This window comes from Natator depressus, chromosome 11 (assembly GCF_965152275.1).
Source record: "Natator depressus isolate rNatDep1 chromosome 11, rNatDep2.hap1, whole genome shotgun sequence".
Taxonomy (NCBI): Eukaryota; Metazoa; Chordata; order Testudines; family Cheloniidae; genus Natator; species Natator depressus.
The window spans coordinates 12,983,565-13,000,480 of record NC_134244.1 but is presented as its reverse complement, the minus strand read 5'-3'; the positions used below and the strand labels follow the sequence as shown (position 1 = coordinate 13,000,480).

The window sequence follows — 16,916 nt, the reverse complement described above, 5'->3', positions numbered from 1 at the left end:
ATTCAGAGATCTCCCTCCATGTCCTGCCTGTAACAGGTTGGCAGCATTTGCTGAAACACCCCACACAGATATTTCACAGGTGTTGCTGGGAAAAGGGTTACATAGGTTCTCCTAACTTTCTGAGATAGGTGTTAGTCCACCTGGATATAAGGGAGGCCGAAGTGACTCCCTCATGAGAGAGGATCTAGGGTGCGGGCTAAGTAGTGACAAGGCGAGAGCCTGAGGAGCCGCCCACCCTGGGGAGGTTTGAGCTGGACTTTATCTTACTGTTAATTTCACTGTAAACAAAGCCCAATCATAGAAAGGTGTCTGTGTGTGGTGGTGGGGGTGGGGGGAGTATGGGTTGTCTTTGACTCTGCAGTGTGAAGACTTTGTTTTTTGGAGAAGGTTGGGAAAGGCACTTACAGTATCATTCATTTTCCTCCTTGGATCCCACACATCTTCACCACGGCCTTTTGATCACGATAACTCACTAGAGATCTATACCATTTCAAGTGACCTTCACAGTTGGCTGACCTTTTACTGTTGTGTCTGATTTAGATTAGCAGGGACAGTGTCTTCCCCTGTGTTTGTGGATGTCAAAGGCAATTATAACTGAATAATAATCTTAACTAAAGTAGCGCGAATGGCACCTGCACTGGGTCGTGCCTCAGTGAAGCTTGCGAAACTATCATAATAACCAGTGGATCTCATCTTGGCTGTCATCTGCATAAGAACTAAATCCAGTTGTTTATGTAAATTGGAAGGCGGGGACAAAATGTTAGCAAGCAATTGTGCCATGATCTCCATTGTGATTTGTAGCATGAAACCCTACAAGCAAATGAATTACAGAAACCATTTACAGATTTCAGAAATCCATTTGCATGCAAGTTGTTTTTCTTCTAAGGTTTAACCCTGGATGGGAGATCGTCCACGTGGATGTTTGGAAACTAATCTCTAGCACTGTGTTAGAAAATCACTGTGAGTAACACTGGGCACAATTAAGAGAATAGTCTTGACTTTTTCTTGGTGGAGAAAAATGTTGCTCTTCTGTTATGGGCTATGGGTATAATTTTTTAGTGAGTTTACCGCTGGTATGAGCTGAATGAACTGAAGTCCTATATGTATTCACCCCACAGGTGGTGGTGGTGCGAGCTTCTCCATACATACCTCAGCTCTGACGTAGAAGGGTCAGTACCAGGAAAGAGAGGGTAGTTGACTGTCCATACTCAAGTCAGTGTTTTGCCCCTCTGGTGAGGTTTTCAGTAGGATACTGTACTTGTACTGGTTTTATGCTTGGGATACTTGTCCTCTGGAAACTAGACCAGACCAAATTAATTTCATATAGCTCATCCAACATAGGAACAATCTCTGGGTACCACCAGCCTGACTGGGCTAGTACGGATGATTTTGTGGTGAAAGGACGTAACACCACAACTAGAGCTGGGTGAATTTTTTTTGGATGAATTGGTTTTTTTCCCCCTGAAAAATTCAGTTTTGGTCAACTAAAACTATTTGAAAATTTCATATGAATTTGCCTAATAGTTTTGACTAGTTTTTTTGAGGGGGGAGGGCGGCCTTAGATACCATTTACATAATGCAGGGATGAGCGTCCACCTTATAACTTTTAACCCAGTGGTTAGGGCACTCACCTGGGATGTGGGAGACCCATGTTCAATCCCCCCCCTCTTCTGATGAAGAGAAGAAATGTGAATGTGGTTCTTTTATGGTGTAGGAGAGAGTTCTAATCACTGGGCTATGCGATATTCTGGTATGGGTCTGACTCAGTCTCTCCTGTTGAAGCTCTTCCACTGTGAATAAAATACTTGAATAGTTAATGGACCAGAGAGTGTGAGTACGAGCAGACATGACTGTATAGCCTGATGGTTAGGCACTCACCAGGCAGATGAGACCCATATCCCTGTTCCAAAAAACATTTAATTATTTATACACAGTGCAGAAGACATTGAGAGAGACCCGCACCATAATATCCCATAGCCCAATGGCTAGGCACTCCCCAAAATGCTGTTTCATGAAGACTGAGGACTTTGCAGGTGTTTTGGCCATGGGGATGGAGAGGAACAGGGTCGACTTTGGTGAGGAAACAGACAGGATTTAGTGATTGAAGAAGGAGAGAAATAGAGAAGAGGAGATAATTACGCTAGCGTTGTACGGTTGTGCTGTGGCTCCCCTAACCCCACATCTTACCCTCCAGAATCCTGAAAATTCTAGGGTCAGCCCCAGGAAACATCCTGCAAGAAAAACCTTGCAGACTGTTTCAATGAGAAAAATCCAAGTCAGGTACCAAATTGTGGTATTTGGAATGGAAAAGTGGTGGTTTATTTTTTTTTTTAAATCTCACTTGTCTTCCAAGCCTTTAGCATCCACCTTTATGCGTAAAACTCTAACCACAAGTACAGTGTAGTAAGTGACGATCATTTGGGGGAATGTTCTTTAAAGTAGTTTTCACTTGTGCATGATTTAGTTCCATGCTCAATCCTGCCTCCCTGCCAGGGTTTGCTTAACTTTAAGCTTTTGAGTAGGCTTTTTGAATCTGCCAAAACTTGACTAATTTGTAATGAGCTCCAGGTTGCATGAAACTTGGCAGGGCAGATATCCTTTATGTAGTTGCATAATAGGCTGACCCCAAATAACCACTGCTTGCTGGCAGGGTCTCCAAATCAATCATTTTCCAAGTTCTTAAAGTGCTAGGCGGAAACCTCAGGCTCTGCACACGGCCAGCCCACTAAGGTGTGTCCTGTGTTCTCGAGCTCCACATCTCAAAGCTGACTCGAGTATTTTTCTCTTCTTCAAACTGAAAAAACTCAACTGTTAAAATTGGCCAAAGGTGAGGAGAAACAAAGCTTCCAACATCAGCATTTAGATCTCAGTGAAGAAGCTTCTCTTCGCCTTCAGTGAGTGAAGCTTTAAGAGTTACGGATGCTTTCTGTTTCCTTCTGTAATATACCACACAACGTGGGTGAGGGATCTGAGTACAGTGTGAGCTAAATCCTGTGGCTTCTCTGTTCTCCTAGGGATCCAACCAACCCCTTCTCTAGGCATGACTTTTTCTCAAAATCTTCTCACCAGGAGCCAGATTTCAGAGTAACAGCCGTGTTAGTCTTGAAGCTGAAAGCAAGTTAGCTCTCAGCCTTTATTTGGACTGTAGCTGACATCCTTTGGTTTGTATACAGTGTCTGTGATTGTGGCTGATACCATAATAGCAGTGGGTAAAATGGTTAACACCCCCTTCAAGATCCATGAGCGAGGGCACACAATGATCCACAAGGACATAAAATAAGACCCAGCGCCTTTCTCTCTTTCAGATTTGAGGGTGAGGATGATGCTGGTCAGGGATAAACTTCCTCAATAGGCATTTTGTATTCATCTGCCAAGGCAAATGGAAGAACAAACAAATAGTACAATTGTTATACAGCACACCCACAGTGCACAAGAAACTTCACAAAACAAATACAGGGACCGGGTCTTGCAATCCAAGATTAGGTGTGTTGCAGCAAGTGACCGTAAATAATAAAAAGGGGGAAGACTGGATGCAACAAGGGGAAGAAGTACAAGGATCACTAACAGTTCTGTGCATTTATAAACAAACTAGATGCAGGTGGCTGGCCTATTGCCAGTGCGGCTCCCAGTGGTCAAAGTTTGGGCTCCTCTTGCATAAAGCCAACCGACAGACCATGCCATTTACTTTTTAAGCAAGAATCCCTACAAAAAGAAATCCATCTCTTGTATTGTATTTTCATAGAAAGGAGGGTTCCCAGCAAATGCTTTTGGTTGTGCTCCAGAGTACTTAGTGCTCTTCTTTGACTACCTGCTTGGGATAGGAGAGACACTCTGCCCAAAATAATTGTTCAGTTGAAAAAACAATTTTCCATCAACCAACAGTTTTGACAGAATATTTTCGGCCAGTCTTACTGCAATCCTAACTTGGGCAAAACTTCCATTTAAGTCAACCTATCATGTACTTGAAAACCGTTATGTCTCCCCTCAGTCTTCTTATCTCCAGACTAAGATTTAAGTATAGACATACCATGAGTCTCTTTGTGCCTGAGGCTTGGTCTACATTAGTAACTTTGGTCAGTATAACTACATTGCTCAGGATTGTGGAAAATCTGTGAGAAGCTGTCATAAATCTAAAGGGAAGGGTAAACACCTTTAAATTCCTCCTGGCCAGAGGAAAAACCCTTTCACCTGTAAAGGGTTGAGAAGTGAAGACAACCTCACTGGCACCTGACCAAAATGACCAATGAGGAGACAAGATACTTTCAAAGCTGGGGGCGGGGGGACAAAGGGTCTCTCTCTGTCTGTCTGTGTGTTGCCTTTGCCGGGACCAGAGCAAGAATGCAGGTCAGAACTCCTGTAAAGGGTTAATAAGCAATCTTGTTAGATATGCGTTAGATTCTGTTTTGTTTAAATGGCTGATAAAATAAGTTGTGCTGAATGGAATGTATATTCCTGTTTTTGTGTCTTTTTGTAACTTAAGGTTTTGCCTAGAGGGATTCTCTATGTTTTGAATCTGATTACCCAGTAAGGTATTTACCATCCTGATTTTACAGAGGTGATTCTTTTACTTTTTCTTCCATTAAAATTCTTCTTTTAAGAACCTGATTGCTTTTTCGTTGTTCTTAAGATCCAAGGGTTTGGGTCTGTGTTCACCTGTACAAATTGGTGAGGATTTTTATCAAGCCTTCCCCAGGAAAGGGGGTGCAAGGTTTGAGAGGATTTTTTGGGGGGAAAGACATTTCCAAGCGGGCTCTTTCCCTGTTATATATTTGTTAGACGCTTGATGGTGGCAGCAATAAAGTCCAGGGGCAAAAGGTAAAATAGTTTGTACCTTGGGGAAGTTTTAACCTAAGCTGCTAAAAATAAGCTTAGGGGGTTTTTCATGCAGGTCCCCACATCTGTACCCTAGAGTTCAGAGTGGGGAAGGAACCTTGACAGAAGCAGTTATACCAACCTAACTCCCGGTATAGACAGTGCTATGTTGACGGGAGAAAAATTGTTGTCCTATCCTCAGAGGTTAAGGAGAAGAAGCAATGGGCTTAAATTGCAGCAAGGGAGGTTTAGGTTGGACATTAGGAAAAGCTTCCTAACTGTCAAGGTAGTTAAGCACTGGAACAAATTGCCTACAGAGGTTGTGGAATCTCCGTCATTGAGGTTTTTAAGAACAGGTTAGACAAACGCCTGTCAGGAATGATCTAGTTATTACTTAGTCCTGCCATGAGTGCAGGAGATTGGACTAGTTGACCTACTTAGGTCCCTTCGAGTCCTACACTTCTAAGATTCTGTGATTAAAAAAATATAGTAGCAAGACATTTCCTTGTGCTTTTTGTCAGTGAGTATCTGAGGATTCAGTAGGAGCTTTTGATTAGCCATATGAATTTTCTGTGATGGTTTCAAAGCCCTGTTGTTCTCTGTGGTTTTAGAAGTAAAATTTGTAGATGTTTTAAGCAGAGCTCTCTTTCATCAAAAGAGTCATTTACGTTCCCTTTGAGATAAAGGACAGCTGTGATAAAGTCTACACTCAGTCACCTTTTCTCTTCACGTGAAACACTGGTCATTGCACTGAATGCTCATTCCACTGGACTGTTAGTTCCTCATAAACACAGGGAATATTCTCATTGGTATAATAATATGCCGTGGACAAACATTTTGTAGTTATTAAAGGAAATGTTTTGATTAATGAAATGGAAAACCAGTACAGTTCAAGTCTCCTGAAAGAAGTTCCTGCCACACTGGGACACCATATGAAAAACCAGGACTGTCCCAGTCAACTGAGACAATATGATCACTTTATCTATAGAGTCTGTTGTATGCATCATTTACTTCTTACCAAATTTCCATGATCCGAGCCATTTTTACTCTGACCATCCCATGACCTTTCCTTGAGCTGTCAGGCTCAAATATGTCTGGCAAATTCAGATGGTTTAATTTTCAGTATCCAAGTCTGTAGTGTGTGGGTGGGTGGTGGAGGGGGAACACATTTCTTAGATACTTTGAGATTATTGTTTATACAGTGCTGATCTCTCACCAGTTGCCTTTTTCCATACTTCATAACACTTTTCCTTTTTTAAATCAAAATTCATGTGTGATCTGGAAAAACTTAGCATGAGGTGGGTGTGGGGAAGCATGAAATCTCCAGCAACAGCAGAAGGTACGCAGTTATTGGCATTTGTTTTTCATTATGATACATGTTTACACACCAGTTTAAACATCTGCTGAAGATCTGGGAAGGAGTTTTGCTGGTCGTAGTGCACAGCCATGTGTTTAGCTATATTTTTGAAACCATAAGACTGCAACAGAATAACAATGTACATGGGGATGATAAGAATAAAACTTGACGTGGGAGTCTCTGGCTGCAATATAGGGCCTTATTGTTTTCAATATGTGTCTGAGTCTAACCTACAGGAGAGGACCGAATCCACAGTACATCAAGTTTATCTCAGCTGTGAGTTTATTGATAACATGTGCTAAAGATACATTGTATGTATTGATTGATGGAGCAACTCTCACAGTCAATGTTTGTGAATGCTGACTTAGGGCTTCTTTACACAGGGAAATTGACAGGCAGATCTATAGTGCGAAAATTATACTACAGTGGTATAACTCCCATGTGGACAAGATTCTGGAATAAAAGTGACTTTATTTCAGTATAATAACTCTGCTTTAGAAGTGGAGAGTTTTATACCGGCATAGCTATAGTGGGATCATTATACTGCTATAGTTCTGCCAGTCAGTTTCTCCATACAGACAAGCCCTTATTGGCAGATATTGTGAGCCTTGTCCTCAGCTGGCTTAAATCCACGCAGCTCCATGGATTTCAATAGTGCTGTGAAGATTTACACCAGCTGATGCTCTGACCATGCCTATTTTAGTTGTATTTAGCTATAGTTTCTCCAGAAATTTAAAATAGGACTGACCATATTTTCCTGAATTCATATTAGTTATTACAAATTTAGGGCTTAAGCCAATTGGTGTGGTCACATGTGTTTGGAAAACAGACCTTCCCCAATGGCGGGGGAGGGAGAGAAAGAGTATGTCTACACAGCAACTACTAGTCGCCCACAGCTGGCCCGTGCTAGCTGACCCCTGGGGGTCAGGCTGAGGGGCTGTTTCATTGCTATGTAGACAGCCTGAGCCCAGAAGGCTACACAGCCCTGCAGCGTGAGCCCGAGTCGGCTAGCATGGGCCAGCCACGGGCTTTTCTTTGCTGTGTAGATATACCCTGTGTGTGTGAGAGAGAGAGAGAGAGTGTAAATAAGGGTTTCCATCTATCAGATTCCAAATCCATTTTCTCACAGTTTACATTTAAACCCCTTGTGTTTGCAGAACATGGCTTTGTTGGATATTCGAAAGAACTTATGTTTAACAACACGCTACCAGACTACAGTACGGGGGAGTCTTTCTTCACCGTTTTTGGAGTGTTTTTCCCAGCTGCTACAGGTACTATACATTTTATTACCTGATGCTTTATTACCGAAACTGCATTATAGAGGCGAGCACACGTAAGCAATGTGAATTAGTCTTAGCACCTTTTCAGGGTAGCAACGCATGCAGCTCTCCTGGTTATCAGAGTTGGCCATGCCAGCCTGCCTCAGTGAGTGCATGGTGGATCAGTGATTCTGGGATGCCTCACATTCTGTACAGCCTCGTTGCACTCTTTAATTTAATCTTCTTTTTCTTGGTGGTCAGAAATTCCACGTTGTTTTTAATCTATTGGTGCTGAGCTGTAATTGGTGTTACCTTCTAATTTTCATGCCTTTTCCCCCCAATAGACACTGACTCTTGCCTTAACTCCTTGATACAGGGAGCTGGGATTTCTTTGACTGCAGTCCACTGTTATCTATGAAACCTGTGCTGACTGCCAGACTAGAGGGTTAGGCATTGGTTTAGGTCAGTGTTTTTAGGCCACAGTATTAACCTACCGTATCACATTTGATAGTGCTTACCTATAATGGTGATGAAAAAGATTTATTTCCTAAATTTTGGGTAATAATTCTTAAATGCTTCTCCTAAAGTAGATGGGCATTCCTATTTCATTTTAGATGGGGCAACTAATGCACAGGTACGTTTTGCCTAAGATCACACAACAAATCCGTGGTAAAGTTGGGAACAAAACCCGTTTGTGCTGACTCCCAGCCCTTTACTCAATGCACTAGCCCACAGTTCTCCTCTCTCCCTAATTATAGATTTTGTTTTGCATTAGCCTCTCAGCATAGCTACTGAGAGACTCTCGCTAATGATTGCTGCTGTGGTGGCATGTGTAAGGTGAAGGCTGGTGACGTGGTAGGTGTAGTACCACTGCTTATCATTCCAGCTGACACATTTGTTAAAAGTAATTGTGGGTTTGGTTTTATTTCTCTTTCCCTAAATTAACAAAAAGGCCATAAAAAATGAATCTGGCAATGCCAAGTGGGAATGAAATCACCATCAATTCGAGTTAGAATACCTCTTGTTGATGCTGTTTTTATGCTATAAAAAGTACCGATTGTAAGCAGTTTCCATAGTGATGAATCCTTGGATTATAGAATGAATTTTCAGAGGATTACCTCTAAGCAACTAGCCGAAAGTCATTAGCAGAGTTGCTGCAATACAGGGAGACATATTATATGGTTTCATAAAACAGATGAAATAAATGAGTGTTCCAGTAGCATAAATACTTGTTTTGTTAGAAATCTACCTCATTTGCTTTGGAAGAGCAAGTGTTCCCGTTACTTCCCTTTTGTCCCAAAATATTCGTTCACCCAGTTGGATCACCAGGGCTACGTGAACTTACTGCAAAGACCGACTGAAGAAGCTTTCTTTCAATGGCTTGTGTGGCCTTTTACAGAAGGGAATTGCTTCCCGTTTCCTTGAACACTCCTGTAGTTCTGTTCTGATTATGCTGATTATAAAGGGAGTATTTGTCAGAGCGGGGACAGAGGGGGTGGTGATGTGTCAGGCCTAGCAGACTGTCAGACCACATTCAGCACTCAGAAAGGCTTGGTCTCTGAGCGTCTCATTTCATGCATTTTGTTGAGTAGTGGGAATAGTTTCCCTTTTGTTCACTCTCTATGGAAGGACTGAAGCACTTTAAAGGCTTCTGAATCCTCTATCATTGTGTTGCCTGCACAACCTATGGGCTCGATCCTGCAGTGTTGGGAGCTCCCTTTACTTCCGTTCACTTCCACGGTGGTTGAGTGTGCTCAGTACCTTAATGGAGACTGGGCCATTGTGAAAGTGCTTGAGTTATTTCTTATTTGCCTTTCACTGAACTCCCTTATTCTAAGTCCAAACGGGTTGGGCAGTGATTTGGCAGGCGGCTTCTCGTGTGTGCCCAGTGAGAGTTTGTTTTCCTTTACTGCTATCTTGTCAGCGTGGCTAGTGGCACCATGTGCTCCCTCCTGGGAGAATCGCTGTTCTGAGTCCAGCCTCAAGGTAGTGGTTGATGGTATTGTTTTTCCTTTCTCCCTTACCTGTGACTACTGGCTATGAGGAAGCTGCCATGTCATCCCCATGTCTGGAGTGCCGCTGCTCCTACCCAGCTGAATAGGGAAAAAAGGAGTGCGCTAAAACCTCAGAGTTACGAACACCAGAGTTACGAACTGACTGGTCAACCACACCCCTCATTTGGAACTGGAAGTACGCAATCAGGCAGCAGAGCCACCCCCCGGCCCCCAAAAGCAAATACTGTACAGTACAGTACTGTGTTAAATGTCAACTACTAAAAAATAGAAAGGGAAAGTTTAACAAAAGATTTGACAAGGTAAGAAAACCATTCCTGTGCGTGGTTCATTTAAACAAAGATGGTTGAAAGCAGCATTTTTCTTCAACATGGTGAAGTTGCGAAGCTGTATTAAGGGTGGCAAAATACCTTGTTCACCTCAGCAGGCTCAGTCCTTTTTAGCCTTGGAGACTCCTCTCCTCAGTCAGCCCCTTGTGCTTGTTTTCCTTCCCTTCTGGGGAGGGAGTGCAGCCTCCCTACTGGGAAGGTTTGGTGTCTTGCTGCAAACAGCCTACTGGCAGCTTCCCTGCTCCTCTCCCTCCCTCACTCTCTCCCTCCTACCACACAAGGGAGGGTTTAAAAAGGTCTCAAGTAGTTGGAGTCAGCTGAACCTAACTGGTTCCCTAGCAACTCCTTTTCCAGCTGAACCTTATTGCCCCTTGGTTCTCTCTCTTCAGTGGATAGGGAGGGGCCTTTTAACCCCTGGGACTAATTACTACCGCCCCCGTCCCCCCCCCCCCCCCCGTAGCTGTTTGTGCTGGGTTTACCACATACGGCCTCTCTCTCCCCCGCCCCGCTCAACACTGCGGGGTTGGGCTACTTGGGTCTGCAAACAGTGCACTCTCGACAGGCCATCCGCTTTGCCATGTTGGATTCCAGACCTATGTTGTACTCTGAAGTGGAAGGGTTGAAATGACAGGAACCATCTCGTCACTCTGGCATTTTTGTTTCTTTATTTTGGTGCATCCACTGCAGAGGGGCATGGTCCGTGACAAGGGTAAACCTCCGTCCCACTAGATAGTAGCGGAGGCTTTCTACGGCCCATTTTACCGCCAGCCATTCTTTTTTGACAACGTCGTATTTCCGTTCCCTAGGCAGGAGCTTCCTACTGAGGAAGAGGATGGGGTGTTCGTCATCCCCGACCATTTGTGAAAGTACCGCCCTCAACCCTCCATCAGAGGCATCGGTTTGTAGGATAAACTCCTTCCCCCCAGTCTGGGGCCACGAGTATGGGGTCAGTGCAGAGGGCCGTCCGTAGATCTGAAAAAGCCTCTTCAGCCGCGGTCGTCCATCTTACTATGTCTGGGCCCCGAGCTTTCGTCAGGTCCGTTAATGGGCATGCCCTGGTGGCAAAGTGGGGAATGGACCGTCTAGAGTACCCCACTAGTCCCAGGAATGCTCTGACCTGTTTTTTTCGGAGTGGTCGGGGCCACTTCTGTATAGCTTCTAAATTGTTGAGTTGGGGCCTCCCCACGCCCCTCCCCACCCGAGATATTTGGCTTCAGCTAGCCAGAGCGAACATTTGGAGGGGTTTGCCGTCAGCCCCGCCTTCCTCAGGGTATCCAGCACTGCCTCCACCTTCTCCAAGTGTGTCCCCCAGGTGCGGCTATATATGATAACGTCGTCGAGGTAGGCTACCACGTACTTGCCATGTGGTCGCAACAGTTTGTCCATGAGCCTTTGGAAAGTAGCGGGCACCCTATGCAACCCAAGGGGGAGGACGGTGTACTGATATAGTCCCTCTGGAGTAGCAAAGGCCGTCTTCTCTTTGTCAGCCTTGGCCAGGGGGATCTGCCAATAGCCCTTGGTCAGGTCAAGGGTAGACATAAACCGTGCTTTTCCCAATCTGTTAATTAGCTCATCTATCTGGGGTATAGGGTATGCATCAAACTGGGACACCTCATTCAACTTTCGGAAGTCGTTGCAGAACCTCAGGCTGCCATCCGGCTTAGGCACTAAAACCACTGGGCTTGACCATTGGCTATGAGAGTCTTCAATGACTCCTAAGGCCAGCATTTTCCTGACCTCTGTCCTGATCTCCTCTCTTTTGGCCTCCGGGATCCGGTATGGCTTGACGTTCACCTTCACTCCAGGCTCTGTGAGGATGTGATGGTGAACCTCAGTAGTCCTGCCTGGCTTTTCTGAGAACACATCCTGGTTGCGTTTAATCAGGCTGATCACTTCAGATCGTTGCTCTGGAGTCAACTCGAGGGATATTCGCACTTGGTCGGGCTGGTCGGTTTTAGGGGATGGTGCCCCTAGCGCAACCACATGCGCTTCTCTATCCTGCCATGGTTTCAGCAGGTTTATATGGTAGATCTGCTCCAGCTTCCGGCGACACGGCTGTCGGACCTTATAGTCGACTTCTCCTGTGGCTTCTATTATCTCATATGGCCCCTGCCACCTGGCCAGGAGCTTGCTTTCTGCCGTGGATATAAGCACCATTACCCGGTCTCCCACCTGGAACTTCCGGGTCGTTGCTTGGCGATTGTAGTATGTCTGTTGGGCCCGTTGGGCCTTCTCCAGGTGTTCGCGCACAAGCGGGGTGACTTGAGCTATCCTGTCTTTCATTTGCAACTCATGTTCAATGACATTTCTCCCGAGGTTCGGCTGTTCTTCCCAGCCCTCTTTGGTCATGTCCAATATGCCCCTGGCGTGGCAACCATATAATAGCTCGAATGGGGAGAATCCAGTGGAAGCTTGGGGAACCTCCCATACAGCAAACAGCAAGTAAGGCAGCAGGGAGTCCCAGTCTTTCCCATCGCGACTAACCACTTTCCGTAGCATGTTCTTCAATGTTCTATTGAAGCATTTGATAAGACCATCGGTCTCGGGATGATAGACTGATGTCCTGAGGGTCCGTATATGGAGCATTGTACGTAGGTCTTTCATTAACTTAGACCGAAAGGGGGTCCCTTGGTCCATCAGGATCTCTTTAGGTATCCCTACTCTGGAAAAAATCCGGACTAATTCTTTGGCTATGGTCTTGGACATAGTGTTCCGTACGGGTACGACCTCAGTTTATCGGGTGGCATAATCTAGTACTACCAAAATGTACTGATGACCCCGGGCTGACTTCTCCAATGGCCCTACTAGGTCCATAGCTATTCGCTCGAATGGGATTTCAATAATTGGTAGAGGTACCAAGGGGCTCTTAGGTGTGGTCAGCCCATATATCTGACATTCCAGACAGGAGGTACAATATCACTGGACCACCGCATAAATGCCGGGCCAAAAAAACCTCTGCAGAATCTGATTAAGGGTCTTATCTACCCCTAGATGGCCCCCGAACAGATGGCTGTGGGCCAGATCCATCACGCCCCTCTGATGCTTCTGTGGGACCAAGAGTTGTTCTATGACTTGCTCTTGGACCTGGACTACTCTGTATAGTAGATCACCCTTAATCACATAATATGGCCCTGGGCCCTTAACTCTCCCCTCCACAGGGACCCCATTTACCTCGTCTACTTCTTTACGAATATTGCTGTATATTGGATAATTGGCCTGATTCTGACCAAAATTCCCGAGTGAGGTCCCCATTTGTCCAAACTCAGGGGGATCTTCCTCTGTCTCCCCCTCGGGGAAAACCCCTGGGGAACTAGGTCTGGCGATTGGGTCATTGATCACCTGCCCCGCCCCGCTGTCTGTTGAGCCACCTCTTTCCCCTACAAGCGTAGATTTCTGGTACTGGATCAAGATCCTCATTCCCCTCCTTTTATCCGCCCTCCGTTCCCTCCGAGTCTTCTGGGGCTTTCCCAGCAGGGAGAACAAATCCTGGCCAAATTCATGGAAGGCTGGGGGTGGGGGGTGGTTATCTATCTGGGCCACCCCCTGGATCCCGAGTTCATTATTTTCTTCCACCTTCTCCCCAGGGAGTAGGCTATCAAATCCCAGGAAGTCTCGTCCGATAAGGACTGGGTAGGGGAGTTTCGGAACTACTCCCACCGTCACCTTAGTGGGGTTTCTGAGAACTTCTATTTTTATGGGGATGGTTGGGTGGTAACTGACATCCCCATGCACACAGGATATTCCTGAGCATTTGGCCCGGGATAGTTGGTCCTGCCTGACCAGCTTTCCCGAGACCAGCGTGATTGCACTTCCCGAGTCTACTAACACGGTGGTCTCTATACCATTCATCTTAATGGGTCTAGTGTATCTATGAAGGACCATCGCAATCCCTACTAGACCCTACTTAGTCTAGTAAGAAATAATAATACTTATTAGATCACATGGTCCCCCTATATCTCTCAGTTCGCATTGCATGGGCTCTTCTGGATTTGGGCATTAGGCAGTGATATGCCCCTATTTGCCACATGCATAACATCGGTACCCTGCTCGCGGCAGCCCCCGATTTTTCAGGCTACTGGGCATTCTCCTCCGAGCCTTTCTCCCCCAATCCTCAGGTCTTTCCGGGACCTCTGGCTGCTCTTCCGCCTCCTTCCTCCCCTTCATAGTCTGGCCTGTTGCTAGGGCAAACCGGTGCCTCGGTGCAGAGACTTGTCTCCGATTCTGGCGCTTCCTTTCCCGGTGGTCCGAGAAAGTTCTTGGGCTGCTAGGTGTTTCTCTATGAGGGCAACTAGTTCATCATAGGAGGAGGGATCGTTTTGGCGGACCCACCCCCGTATGTCCGGCAGCAACCCTGTCATGTACCTATCCAACACGAGGATTTCCACTATCTTCTTCAGCCCCTGGGTCTCGGGGCGGAGCCACTTCCAGGCGAGGTGGATTAAATCAAATAGTTGGGACCTTGGCGGTTTGCTGTCCCGGTATTTCCACTCGTGGAAGCGCTGGGCCCGTATGGCTGGCGTCACACCTGATCTTGCCAGGATTTCCACCTTCAGCTGGGAGTAATCCATAGCTGTCTCTGTGGTCATGTCAAAATAGGCCTTCTGGAACTCCCCACACAGAAATGGAGCCAGGATACCTGCCCATTGGTCTTGGGGCCAGGCCTTCCACAATGCTGTCCTATTGAAGGCGAGGAGATATGCCTCTATATCATCGTCCGTAGTCATCTTCTGTAAATAGTTGCTTGCCCTCAGCAGCCAGGCCCCCTGGGCCCATGCGTCAGCGTGGTCAGGGCTTTTAACTGGTTCACTACTTCATTCCGGGTGGCTCGATCTTGGGCCGCCTGGTTCATCAGTAATTGGTTCATCTCTTGTTGGACGCGTACTGACTCTTGCTGGGCAGCCATCTGTACCCTGGTAGCCTCTAGTTGGGCTGCAGTGGCCTGTATCAACGCCTTCACTACATCCTCCATTTTTTGGGGGGTGATTTACCCTGCCCTGAGATGGCTTGCCACAGAGCCTTACTCACTCACCAAATCCCACTGGTTACACCAAGTGTGGCAAAATACCTTGTTCGCCTCAGCAGGCTCAGTCCTTTTTAGCCTTGGAGACTCAGGTTTGGGCAAGACAAATCCTCATAGGTGGCACAGGTCCTGCTATTCCTCTCCTCAGTCAGTCCCTTGTGCATGTTTTCCTTCCCTTCTGGGGAGGGAGTGCGGCCTCACTACTGGGAAGGTTTGGTGTCTTGCTGCAAACAGCCTACTGGCAGCTTCCCTGCTCCTCTCCCTCCCTCACTCTCTCCCTCCTACCACCCAGGGGAGGGTTTAAAAAGGTCTCAAGTAGTTGGAGTCAGCTGAACCTAATTGGTTCCCTAGCAGCCCCTTTTCCAGCTGAACCTTATTGCCCCTTGGTTATCTCTCCTCAGTGGATAGGGAGGGTCCTTTTAACCCCCTGGGACTAATTACTACCCTCCCCCCCCTTGTAGCTGTTTGTTCTGGGTTTACCGTATAAGTCAATGTTCAGTTGTAAACTTTTGAAAGAACCACCGTACCGTTTTGTTCAGAGTTACGAACAACCTCCATTCCTGAGATGTTCATAACTCTGAGGTTCTACTGTATTTATGACAAAGCTGCAAAGAAAATTAGCCTTCGTGTTATTAAATGGTTCTTCATCGCTGCTGGTTCTTGGCAGCTGGGAAAGCCAAAGCTAATAGACAGAACTTATTTAAAGCTCCAGCAGTTTATTATTTCATTGGTTAGCAGTTGTAATACCAGTAATAATACTCAAGAGTCTCTTAAAATACAGCTTTTTGCGATGTACAGTATAATTAATTGGGTTGCTACGCACGACTTCCCTCGTTTTGGTTAGTCAGTTATTCGGAGGGTTTAAACAATTCCCTGGCAGTAGCAATGTGCCAGTGGTGATTGTGTGATCTTACTCCCATTCCTGTTTGTATTAGAGCAGTGCATAGAGGCCCCATCCAGGTACCAGTGTGTTAGGTGCAGTACGTACAGAAGAATTTGCCCGGAAGAACTTTAGACAAGAAAAGAGATGGGAGTAAGGAAGTATGGGGAATTGAGGCCTTGTCTACATTTAAAATGCTGGACCGGCACAGCTACACCCATGCAGCTGAGCCACTGTAGCTCCTCAGTGAAGTTAGGTCAGTATAACTGCATTGCACAGGGGTGTGGATTTTCCACAACCCTGAGTGACGTAGTTATACGGACATAAGTTGCTAATGTAGACCAAGCCTCAGGCACACCCAGGCTCCTGGTGTGTCTATACTTAAAGCACTACAGCACTGCAACTGCACCACTGTAGTGCCTCAGTGTAGACCAGAGGGGGGAAAACTACAGCCCGTGGGCCATATCCGGCCTGCAGGACCCTTCCCTCTGGCCCCCGAGCTCCTGCCAGGGAGCGGGGTCAGGACAGGCTTGCGGAGGAGCCAGTCCAACTCCCCGGCAGCGCGGTGTGCTGGGCGGAGGCTAGCTCCTGGCCCCTCCCATTCTGCTCCCCTTCCTCCCTGCCTCCCTCGCAGTCACAGTTCCCCCAGTGCCTGGGCAGTGTGGCTGCAGCTCCAGCCAGGCGGCATGGCTATAGCGCCGCCAGACCTGGTGCTCCAGGGTGGTGCGGTCAGGGGACAGGGAGCAGGGGGAGTTCTGGTGGGGGGCTGGATCAGGGAGGGTTGCGGGGGGCAGCCAAGGGGCTTGGGCCCTGCTGCCGGGCACAGGGGCAGAGCAAGCCAGGGCCCCCCTCCACCCCATCATGCTTGGCCCCTGTCCCCAGCAGCTAAGCCCAGACAGGGAGCGAGCCCTGCCCGACTGCCAGGGAGAGCAGGCAAACGAGCAGGGGAAACGCACAGGGAAAGGACTGAGCTCCCCTTTCCCCCATCCCACAGGTAACGTGGAGCGGGGAGAGCAGGGAGGGTTGGATAGAGGTGGGGGTCCCAGGGGTGGTCAGGGGGTGGGGAGCAGGGAAGATTGGTTAGGGGTGGGGGTCCCGGAGGGATGATCAGGGGGCAGAGAGCAGGGGTGTTTGGATAGGATGCCACTTGTAGAGTCAGACCAGTTGAACTGGCAGGAGAGAGTTTTTGAGACGATGACTCTTTAATAATAGAAGTGAAATAATCTTGGAACTAGAAGGTTCTGCCA

At 46.9% G+C, this 16,916-nt stretch overlaps 1 protein-coding gene across 1 annotated transcript in view; it reads left to right on the top strand.

Annotated features, from left to right (window-relative positions):
• SLC12A8 (solute carrier family 12 member 8) overlaps positions 1-16,916 on the top strand; it is an 85,135-nt gene that overhangs the window by 33,488 nt on the left and 34,731 nt on the right. Inside the window, exon 5 of the mRNA XM_074967182.1 lies at positions 7,327-7,440. Coding sequence (XP_074823283.1) covers positions 7,327-7,440 — 114 coding nt within the window. The remainder of the gene's footprint in view (positions 1-7,326; positions 7,441-16,916) is intronic.